Below are 12278 nucleotides of genomic sequence, written 5' to 3' on the forward strand. Positions count from 1 at the left end.
GTTGAAAATTAAGTAATTAAACTTTTCTGTCTTTTTATTGTGGTTTCTTTCTTTTGTATTTTACAAACAAATGTCTTAGTCATATGTATGTAATATAAATACAGCGTTTTGACATTAAATTAAAATTTGGGGAATGTTGAGGTAAGAAATCAAGTCAAATGGGCATGGATCTGATTCTGTGTCACTGGGAAAAAGATAAGAAGGTCTGTGTTTGGAGGAGAGTTTCAGTGGCTTGTGGATCTTTAAGAAGTTTCTTGCTTATCAAAGCCTGAAAATGTGAGGGTTTTTTCCTTTTCTTTTCATTTGCTTTTCTTGAAACCACAGAATGTCTTGCGTTTCAGGTCATTCACTACAAAGTTCAACACATCAAAAAAGGTTCATCTTGGTATTACAGCTAGGACTTCTGAGGCAGGGGTGTTGGTTATATCTTTGAAATTGGATAAGCAATGGCCAAATAATTCTACATCTTCCACATTGTCATAAGGAAGAAAATATTGTCTCTTCTCGAAAAATGCAACATTAAGTGTATAAATCATATAAATATATTATTTGTTGACTTGGAAGATACTGACAAATTTGCAGGTGAAACTCTGGTTTATTTCATTAATTCAGTTTTATTGAAATTAGCTTATCGAGTTCTGCAAATAGGAAGCCATTTAATGAATTATCCTAATAAGGACAATTCACCAACAATACAAACAACAATGCAAGTATCTTCTCCTTTACTTTAAACAGATATGTGTCTTTATGAACACTTTAAACCCACACGTAACTGGAGATTTTTTTTTTCTCTTCTAGCTTTTGTTTCTACCAGCCTGACATTGTACATGGCTACCGATGGCAATACTCTTGTAAGTACCTTTCAGAACACCCAAGGATTTAGATATTGTCAGTTTGATGAATAAGTAAACTTGTTGACTTTTTTAAAAGGTTGATTTTAAGTTTGGTTCCTCATTTGTTGTTCTCAATTTCATTAGCTACAATGGGATCAAATGACTCTATTGTTAGGATTCGAGGGAGCCACAGTCTCTATGCATTTAAGAGCTCTGACTATTTAAAGATCAAGACATATAATAATGTACTGAACAAAAACCATATTTGTTTTAAGAAGATGCTAACTATGATATTAGTGCAACCTCTATAGGACAAATTTTGTTAATAATTACATTGCAATTGTGGGTTTCTTTTAAAACATTTTATGGCTATACATTTGCATAAGATTGGGAAGTAAATCGAATGAGTGTATTATCTATATTAGATGAAGAACTTTATGCAGGGAAAGATTGGTATGCTGATGTTAGTAGTATGGTATTTCTAACAGAAGGACACATGGACTGGTATGGAATTGTATGGTGTGCATCTTTTGGCAAATCATGTGACCTCATGTTGGATGCATAGGGCAGAGTTTTTGGAGCACAGCTAAAAGTAAAATCAGATGTGATGTGCCAGGGGAAGAGAATATAGACTTCCTGCCAAATTGGGAATGCGGGCAATGGCTTCCTGATGCAAATTAGGCTACAGCTGTCAAGGCAGGATGTAGTAACAGTGATGGAGAACTTGAGTAAACTGGGCAGATCCTAGAAAAGACAGCTTACTAAGTAGCAGGGCGACAAATTATCTGCATGGCTTGCTGACAATTCATATCCCGGAAATAGAGTAAGCAATAGACACAGTTTAAATCCGAAACTAATTCTGAATAAGGAGGAAAACTTGTTAGTGATGAAAAATGCTGGAAACTTTGGGAGACAGGACAGAAAAACACAAATTATAGTCATTTACAAAATGTAGGAAATTTGCCATCTAAAGCATGGAGAAAAGGAAGATGTGATCACTTGGGCAGAAGTGGATGGATGTTTTGATAAAAAATGTGAATCATCATAATGAAGGTAAATAAGAGGAACAGCTAGAAGAATAGCAGAACTATAATAAGAGACTTTTTGTGAGAAGTAGATATAAAGCTATGCCTTATATACAGGATATTAAAAGAAGGTCCTATAATCAAGGGAAAACTCGAATGGGCATCACAGATCTGTAAAAATAAAGTCAGGAAGGCTAAAGTTCAGATAACCAAAGTTCATTAAATTTAAAAAATGCTTGTCCTTAGAACAAAGAACTGAAAGAAGTATTAGAATTATCAGACCTTGGGAAAGGTAAGGCAATGTTAAATTCTTGCATTATTTTTCCTTTTTCCACAAAAAGAATGTAATCTCCCAGTAGGCAGACACTTATCTCATGTGTTTAAGAAGAAAAGGAAATCAAGGCAATAATAACGTTTAGGCAATTTAACAAATTCCTTCATTGTGGTATTCTTTTAAAATCTATCCTGATTCTATTCTGTATCAGGGATTGTACTAGGTAGGAACTGGAGATTTAATTGACCACATCTTTTTACAAAAACATACAACCCAGGTAGTGGAATACAGATCACACATGTGATTACCAAAGGGCTAATGTATGGTCTGCATAGTCCCCTATCCAGAGCTGTCACTGCTGTAACATGCAACCTGCTTCTGTTGGTCATGGGTACAAATGAACTCTGTTCTTTAGTGGAAGCTGGATATTTACAGATCTTTCTCATTTCACGAGCCATCCTCCACTCTAGACACAACCAGCCCAACTTCCCTTGTGTGTCTATTTAGCTGTTATTTCTCTCCCACAGCCATCAGTATCTGTGCCGTATTGCTTAACATCTCTCTTAAGCATTTCTTCCAGCTGCTTTTCAGTGATTGCCCTATTTTATCTTTCCATTCAGAAAATTAGTTCAATTTTCTGCTGTCATTTGTTGCCTAAATAAAATGTAGCACAGGAGACCTATTTTTGTGCCAGGTAGTTTCAGTAGGTTTGACACATCTGATCTAATCACATGCAGAATTACACTTCATTTCCACTTAACGAACATTTACTGAGCTATATGGCTGAGTACTCGGTTTGGTGCTCGATGATGGGGTACAAAGTTGAGCAGCTTCCTACATCATAGAGGATGGAGGGTACTTTGCTCTTAGACTGATAGTTAATCACTGGGTAGTGCTCAGAATTTGAAAGCTAAAATCTAAATAGTGGAAGTTTTATTTTATTTATTTTATTTTGGTGGTACTCAGGTTTGAACTCAGGGCCTTGAACCTGCTAGGCAGGTACTCTACCACTTGAGCACTTTTCACTGTATTTACTTTCTGAATAGGGTCTCCCTTTTTATGATCAGTCTGGTGCTTGACTTTTTAAAAATAAATTGAAATGGAGTCTCAGCTGGCCCTGGACAGCTATCTTCCTGATTGCTGCCTCCCGAGTAGCTAGGAATACAGATGTGAGTCACTGCGTATGGCTGGAAAACTTATTTTTTGTAGCATTGCTCTTTTTTGTTAAACTGAGTTGTTTCTTACTTGGTAGTATTTTTTCCTGTCTTCTAAAGGAAACAGTGGAATTTTCAAAGCTAAAGCAATGTAGAGAACCAATAGTAATTAAATCACTAGGTTCTACTGCTTCTAACTCAAATATTTCTCCACCTTCACAGTCACACTTGTTATTCCTTCTTCTCATTAGACTTTTGCTTCTGTACCACTCTCTCAATCTACTTGCCATGCAGTCACCAGAATGTATTTTGTTACCTGCAAGTCTGATTGTGCAACTTACCTCCATGTGTTGGCTCAATGGTTACCCATTGGCCTTCCTATAAACTTCAGAAAATATATAATTTGCAAGGCCGTGTGTGACATGGCTTTGCCACTCTTACAGTGGTCTCCCTTCACTCTCCAGTCAATGGGTACTGGATGTCACCTGCATCGCTGCATCACATCCTGTTATGCTCAAGTCTTTATCTTTAAAGTCTTTGATTTGATCAACTCATGGGCTGCCTTCTCTGGCTCCCAACTTCTGGGTAACTTGCCTCTCTCCTTTGTGTTTCTGTTGTACCCTGTTTTAACATTTACCTGCAGACCTCGTTATCCTTTTGCTTGTCTGTCTTCCATGTTTAACTAGAATTATGTGAAAGCTTGCTTGCTGTTGAGTCTCTGGTTCTTGGCAGTTAATTGTGTAATTAGTGATTCTTGACTAAATAAAAGCTACACTTTGTAGATTGTGGCTTGAAAGAAAGAATTAATTGAACTACCTGTAGCACCTGTGTCATAGCTTCTTAAGCAATTTTTTACATAATTATTAGATTTGGTACAATCCCTAAATATTTCTAAGAATCCTGAATTGTAATCATTAATATTGATAAGGCACTCATCACACTATGGTGGTAACAATTATCATAAACCAAATCACTATTTCTTTGTTTTTTTTTATGATTAGCTTCTCATTAAAATCAGTCAATAAATTGATCTAGCATATATGAATCTCCAAGGCTTGATTAAAAAGTTCTTGTCTTAGATTTTAGTAACAATGTTTTATCTAAGAAAGGAAAATTACCTTAATTTAAGGATGACAAGGATCAAAGGACACAGACAGATGGTATCTTTTGTTGTTATTAATAATTCTTTTACCCAAAGCTCTTAAGTGTTCTTGTTTTCAGAGATGGCTCTAGTGGAGGAGAAATGCTAGAATTATCTCAGATCAAACTTTATTACATATTTTCTGAATACTTTTAAATAAAATTACTTCATTAAACTGTTATAAGATACAATATCAAGCCACAAGTTTCCCTAAAATGACAGTTTATGCCTCTGTCATGATTTCTTTCAGTGTTCATGTTGAGGAGGACAGGCTCAGTGAATGTGAACGGCCATTTATGTCTGTTATTGTGGTTAACTTGTTTGCTGTTGTCTGGACACATATGTGGGATGAAAGTAGTGTTCATCTCAACTGGTACTTCCTGTGTTTGCTTCACCAAAAGCTCTGCATTCATAACACACAAAGCATTTTCTGCTTGGTCTTTATGTGACTATGGGCAGTGAACACCCTATACATGAGTTCTGTCCACATGAAACCTGCCCCACCCTCACTGCATCTCTTTGCTTTTGGTGTGAGCCTCAGGGACATGGCAGTATTCAGGCATGGAGTGAGGAGTTTAGATTTTTACATGATTGCTGAAACTTTGGCAAGTTTAAAAATAATTTTTTGGTTAGATCAGCACAACCTAATGCTGAAATAGCTGTGACAAAGCTATTCTGCTCAAGTGTGACTCACAGGTAACACTCAGGAGACCGTTTACCATGTCTGCTCTCACAGGGACTTCATGTAGGAAGGGCATGAGATATGCCTGGGGAGTAGGTACTGGGTAGGGGTGGAAGGGACTCACAAGCTACCACTGGAAAACCTATTTCCATACCATCCCAATCTCTGTTTCTTGGGTCCCAAATTCTCAGCATTTTGAGGGCACTGTTGAGAGAGGATGCCAAAGAAAATACTGTGGCGGTAAAGGTAAAGGTAGTTTAGGTAGCTCTAGAGATTTGCTCAGCCAAAGTCCATGTTAGGGACTGGCAGTGAGAGTCAGGTGGTAGAGTGTCCACCTAGCAAGCATGAGGTTCTGAGTTCAAACCCCAGTAGCTCCAAAAAAAAAAAAAAAAAAGGTCCATGTTACCTTTAAGGAAATATGAAGAACTAACTCTCTCTGTGGGTTCAAGTTTAAAGTCAGTCAATCTGAGAGGATTCTTTTCCTATGGATATACCAATTTGCGGATGAGAAATGTATTGGAGTAACTTTTATGTTGCCTAATCTGGTTGATGTTATTTGCTAATGGAGGTATTTTGTAGCTCAGAATAATCAAGCCATAGATGGCCTTCCAGATATTTGTCAAATCCCCACCTTTTGTTAGGCATATAGTAGACATCATCCTCACTAAAGCATCACAGGAAGTAAAATTTGATGAAAGAGTCTTTTTGTCGCAGGGAGACTATCTCAGACACTGGGCTAGCTGCTAGATTTTGAGGGCATGCCATGTTCAAGTGCATCATTTCTATCTTTTTTTTTTTTGACAGCACTGGGGTTTGAACTCAGGGCTTCATGCTTATTAGGCAGGCGCTCCACCACTTCCGCTGCTCCACTAGCCCTATCATCAATTTTATCCTGACGTCTTGGCCAGCCATTCAAGTACTTTAAGCACTGCTGTAGTAGGCCAGTTGAATGGATTGTTGAAGGACTAGACTGGGGGTGGCAAGACCAGGACTGAGATTTTTGATCTTGGTTTAGGAGCAAACTGATGAGATCTGACTAAGATAGCAATAGTGGAGATGGAGATTTGGGAGAGAGCTTTTAAAATTTATTTATTTATTCATATGTACATACATTGTTTGGGCCACTTCTCTCCCTTGCTCCCCACCCCCTTTTTCTCTCCCATCCCCCTCACTTCCAGGCAGATGGGAGAGAGATTTGATAAACACTGAGAGACAATGTGGACGGGGGTGATTGGGTACATGTGTGGGATGGGGAAAGGGCCTACCGAGACGACTCAGAGTTCTGGTTTGAACTATGGGGTGGGCAGTGTTACCACAATATACAAACCACACAGATCAATAAATCAGGGATACATTCTAAAATCCATTTCACAGGCACCAGCAAAGAACTGTGAGGCACAGAAAACAGAAAAGCAGAGTAACATATAGCTAAATGAAAGGCTTAGTCTGACTTCTACTAGTTATGCGTGATCTCTGGGTTAACCACATCAAGCTGAAGTTCCTCATCGTGAAAAGGACTAAAAATATAGTAGCTATCATGGAGGACTTGAGGAGATAATACAAGACAATCATTACAGTGACTATGGAGTGAATATAAGATTACCCTAAGAGCTAACTGCCTTTTAAAGTCAGAGAAGACTTCATGGTAGAAGTAGCACTTGACATGAGTCCAAAGGATAAGCCTTAGCTAGGTGAAAAATGGGGAGAGGAAATCAAGTACTTGAAAGTATGAAGCTGTTATTATGTCTGATACACCTGCAGAATAAAGTTCAAGGTACTAGGAGAAGTGGATGTTTGGTGGCATATTGAGACTACTATGGGGAGAGACTGACGTGTCATTTTGATTGTGATTTTAAGATGGATTCATATAAATGAAATGACTGACTTTCATTCAGGGATGGTCCTGGTGAGTTCACATTTTGATATTCTATTCAGAGATCTGCCAATGATTGACAAAGATAAACATAGAAAACCAAAATTATGGTAACAACCTTGAAGATCAGAGATGAAAGGCAGCAAACGCAACAGAAGCCCTGGGCCAGATGAGCATCTGGTCTGCAAGCATGAAGTTGCTTGCTTCCTGGTACAGGTTCAGAGGAGGTAAAAATGCTCCACTAAATGTGGGGAGAGCTAGGTTCACCCCTGAATGACAATGGTAAGTGGGGGACTCCCTCGATTATGAAAAGGGCCAAGGATGACAGGAGAGCACAGTTCTCAAGCCACTGCCTGAGGTTACGCATTTAGCCAACTGTGGGCTTAGGGAGGATGGGGATCCAGGCTCAAAACTAGAAGCTAGACCTGGATGCCAGCTGGATGAGTGGATGTGCAAGATTCTGTATGATGGCTTGAGGACACTGAAGAGAGAAGGGGAGAGAGCAAGAGAGAGAGAGAGAGAGAGAGAGAGAGAGAGAGAGAGAGAGAGAGAGAGAGAAATCTTTGGTATGGGGCTAGGGATATAGCTCAATGATAGAGTGCTTGCCTGGCAATCTCCCATACCACAAAACCATCACCACCACCACCACCAAATAATAACAAAAACAACAGCATCAATGAGATTCCATTTCACCCCAGTCAGAATGGCTATCATGAAGAACATAAACAATCACAAATGCTGGAGAGCATATGGGGAAAAGGAATCTTTGTATATTTTTGGTGGGAATATAAATTGGAGCAGCCACTATAGAAATTTGAGTGAAGGTTACTCAAAAACTAATAATAGAACTACCAGATGATCCAGAATTATTCTTCTCAGCATATACCCTAGGGAATCAAACTCAGCACACAATAGAGATACCTGTTCATCCATGTAAATTGTCACTATTCACAATACCCAAGCTATGGGATCAACCTAGGTACCCATCAACAGATGAATGGGCAAATAAAATGTGGTATATACAGAATGGAGTATTCAGCCAAAAGAAGAATGAAATTATGCTTGTTGGAAACAAGCATGGGTAGAACTAGAGACCATGATGTTAAGTGAAATCAGCCAGATTTAGAAAGACAAATACCATGTTTTATCTCATATGTGTAATCTAGATTTGAAAGAATGGCATAAAAGTTAGAAGGGGGCTATCTGGGAAGATGAAGGACATGAGTGGGAGAGAGAGGGGACAAGAGCAGTAACACAGGCATGAACATGATCAAAGTACATCATATAGGTCTATAAAATGTCATAATGAAACCCATTATTTTGTGTGATTAATATACACTAATAAAAAGATGCTTTAAAAACTTCACTCTGGGGATTGAGCAGTATAAATGACAATACATAATTGGACACATTGTAATAAAAGAACAGAATATGAGGGATGGAGTGAATGTCTAACAAGAGTGAAAAAATAACCCTCATACAATGATACAAAGACAGCAAAAAGCCGTATCTATAAAACTCATGATAGAGTCAAATAACTAACATCTTCAGAGTACCAGAGAAAATAATTTTATACTCCCTTCTAATATCACTTGACTTCGGGGGCCAAATAAAGACATTACAATGCATAGAGAGCCTAAGAGACATAACTACTTACTGACCTTCATTACAAGGACAATTAAAAACAACACTCTAAGGCTGGAGGTGTAGCTCACTGAAAAACTCTGGTCAAAAAGTGAATCCAGTGGAAAGATATGTGGTAAAGAAAGCCAGTTGATCACAAATATTGTAAAGGTCATAAATTTATGATTGATAAAATTATTTATTGATTTATGATCGATGGGTGATAATAACTTTTTTTGTGGTACTGGGGATTGAACATGCAAGGCAGCACCTCTACCACTTGACCCACCCCCCTCCCCAGCCCTTTTGTTTCTATTTTGTTTTTGAGGCAGGGTCTCTTGCTAACTTTAGATTTGAAATCCTCTTGCCTTTGCTACTTGAGTAGTTGAGATTACAAGGTATGCCACCATGCCAGGTTGAATGATAATAATCTCAACATTTTTAATGGAAAAATAAAAACCTCAGCTGCAACACCAAAAAAATGGGGTCAAGCAGAAGTTAAAATGTGCTGAGTTATGTCATATTCACTATGAGTTTAGAAATCAGAGAAACAACAAGAAGGAAAAGATAAAAATAAATACACATAAACTGAAAACAACAAAAAATAATGATAGATGTAAGTATATTAAGCTCACCTATAAAAGGCACAAATGAATTTACTATATTTAAAACCACCAAATCTAGTTTTATGCTGCTTATAAAGGAAATGGCAAAAACAAACAAACCACATAGAAGAGAATAGAAATTGTAACAAAGTTGCAACTCTAGCAACTCAGATTAGAGACATGCAAGATTTGGGAAACAGAATCCACAACTTTCATTGAATCTTTACAAAATCTGACTGTAGTAAATCACACAAAAAATGCCAATAAATTTCAAGCAATTGACATGATCATGATTGTGTTTGCTGAACAAAATGCAATGAATTTAGAAATCAAAAATGAATACACACTTGAATATCTAGTATAGAAATAAAGAAATGATTTAGAATGGAAGAACAGGGAGACATAAAGTAGAATTCAAAGCAAATTAATAACTCTAAATGTATTATTAAAAGCAAAGAAAAAATAAGTGAGGTAAACAAAATTAGAACAAATGGACAGTAAATTTAAAGACATAAAGAAGCAAGGATAATAAATTAAGAACACCAATTCACAGGAGAAAAAAAATAAACAGATAAAAGGAGATGTAGGGAAAGATTTCTGAAAATTTGGGGTAGAAGACCAAAACCCATTCCCAGCTGTAGGGATCTAAAAATTTTGTTTCAGGAGGGAATAGAAGCAGGACACTTTGAAAACAATTAGGCAATATCTAAATAGGTAAAGATGCGTGTAATTTCACTTTCAGGTAAATATTCAGCCCAGAGAAACACATGCAAATGTGCCCACTGGGAGTGACACAGTGCTGTCAATTGCAGTCTTGCAGTGCTAGTGCAAACTGAAAAGAATTTACATCTACATCAACAGGCAAATGCTAAATAAATTGCAGCATTGAAAATGAACTAGAGCCACAAGCATCAACATGGAAAAATGTCAAAGATACAATATTGGGAAGTAATTTTTATAATAATGCTATTGTTTATAGTATTGCAAAAATACTGTTTATAGATACTAAAAATGTATCTGTGAATGACGAACATCACATTAGGTTAGGATAACCTGGGGAAAATCGGAGAGAAATGGAAAAGGGAAGGAGTGTGCAGAGTCACAATTGTATTCATTTTATTCCCTTAAAAATAATGTCAAAAAGTAAAGGAAAAGGGAAGAAGAAGTAAAGGTGTATTGAATAAATCAGAATATGAGTTGAAGCCTTAACATTGACCTGCTAAGTTGCTGTCTTAGTGTGTGCTTTTCTTTACCTTACTGCGATAATGACTTCAAGCATGGAAGATTGTTGGAAGGAAGCATGTAGCATTCTCTGTGCTTTGACAAGAAGCCCTACTTATACTCCATGTCTCCTCTTTGCAGTAAAGATTTTTGAAGGGGTAGTCTACAGTGTTGTATTTTTTCCTCAATTCTCATCCATTCCCCCAGCCCACTGGAATTTGTCTTGTAGCCTCATACAACAACGAAACTATTTTGCTAAGATCTCTACTGAACCTTTTCTTTTTCTTTCACTCCAGCAGAGTTTGGTGATTGGGACCCAGCTTTCTACACGACATACTTTCTCCTGATTTTGCCTTTGCCTCTTCCTCCTTGGTCTCCCCCAGAGGCTTCTCTTTTTTCCTTCCCTGTTCACATGCTGGTCTTCCTTCAGATTCTCCCTCTAAGCCTTTGTCATCTTGTCCATTCTCCAGGTGGTCTTATCCAAGCTCAAGATTTCTGCTATTTGTCTCCCTTAGTCATTACTTGATATATTCATTCCATTACTAATGTATTTGGTAATACTTTGGTGGTTAGTCTTCTGAAAAAATTGAGCAAGTTTTTGTTTTTTTGTCGTGCTGGAGATTGAACTCAGAGTCTTGTGCATACTTACTTCTAAGCTACATTTCTAGCACTTAAAGTTTTTAATGTATTTTCAAAGGTAAATTTTACTAATCAAAACCTTTACAATTCCCTTAAAAATTGAGTTTAGTTTTCTAGGAAGGAGAAAAGATGTTTGTGGAGAAAAATCCCTAATCACTCAGGGATTATTGTGGTTGCTAAGTGTTGGTAGCTTAAATCATCCATAATGTGAGGAATTGCAGTACAGAAATTGGCGAAGACTACAAATCGGGTCTCCTGAAACCAGAGAGCCCATTTTTTAACACAGCCTTACATGATTTTTGCTAAAGACCAGGCAAGATTCCTATGAAATTTGATGTTTAATGACAAACTCTCTTATTCTGAATTTTAATACACTATGTATGGGGCAAGTAGTAGCTGCAAGATTTAACAACTAGTCTGTGGATTTGAAGTCAATATTACCTGTAATTTGGCTGTTACCCCCATCATTCAATATCAAAGGAGGTTCCTTTGTATATTTTGTGCTAGTTTCTTTATATATTTCGGTGCATTTTTGAGTGATTAGTGGCCAAATGAAGTTTTTAAGTCATGTTTTAGAAATGTACTTCTTCAATAGATCCAAGTTAGAACAAATTTAGATTTTTTTAGATTAAGTTTTCAGTTTTGCCGACAACACTCATACTAGAAGAAAATAATATGAGAAAGTACATATTAGACTCTGAGTATTTGTGATAGCAAGTTATAATCCCCCTCTTAAAAATTGTCTCATAAAATGTTCAACTGTCTGCTTACTTTTTTTCACCTACCTAGTGAAGAAAACCACATCAGGTTCTTGAAACTGACTAGTTCGTGGGTTCTACTTCCTGTTGTGAGGAGGAAAATGTGTCTTAAACTCACTAAAGTTCAAAAAGATTGTTTTCATTCTTTCATATAGGCCAATTTAGGTTTCAAATTCATATATACCAAGTGAAACTGAAACTCCCTAGAATTTGTTATTTCTATGATATGTATTTGTTTCTGGCCAGGGAAAACAGCTTGAACCGTTAATAATTTACTTTAGAAGTACCATCGGAGCAGGTTTGATTCACTAAGTAGCTCTCCTTCAAAGAAGCCTGAAAAAGATGTCACTCTGAGGTACTGTATTGTTTTGGTTTGGACTCCCACTTCATCCCAGCCTTGGTATGATAATCTGGCTATAGACTCAAGACTGGTCAACACAGAGACAGAGC

At 37.2% G+C, this 12278-nt stretch overlaps 1 protein-coding gene across 7 annotated transcripts in view; it reads left to right on the forward strand.

The window, feature by feature from the left end:
• The window catches only part of Ipcef1 (interaction protein for cytohesin exchange factors 1), a 166012-nt gene that overhangs the window by 85126 nt on the left and 68608 nt on the right, over positions 1 to 12278 (forward strand). For 5 of the 7 annotated variants that reach the window (XM_020185138.2, XM_020185141.2, XM_074071996.1 and 2 more), the window contains one exon: positions 799 to 851. In XM_020185138.2, coding sequence (XP_020040727.2) covers positions 828 to 851 — 24 coding nt within the window. In that variant the 5' untranslated portion in view covers positions 799 to 827. Of the gene's footprint in view, positions 1 to 798; positions 852 to 11886; positions 12184 to 12278 lie in introns of those variants that run through there. The other 2 variants (XM_020185143.2, XM_074072013.1) reach the window with 1 other exon arrangement.

Source organism: Castor canadensis, chromosome 1 (assembly GCF_047511655.1).
Source record: "Castor canadensis chromosome 1, mCasCan1.hap1v2, whole genome shotgun sequence".
In the NCBI taxonomy this organism is placed as follows: domain Eukaryota; kingdom Metazoa; phylum Chordata; class Mammalia; order Rodentia; family Castoridae; genus Castor; species Castor canadensis.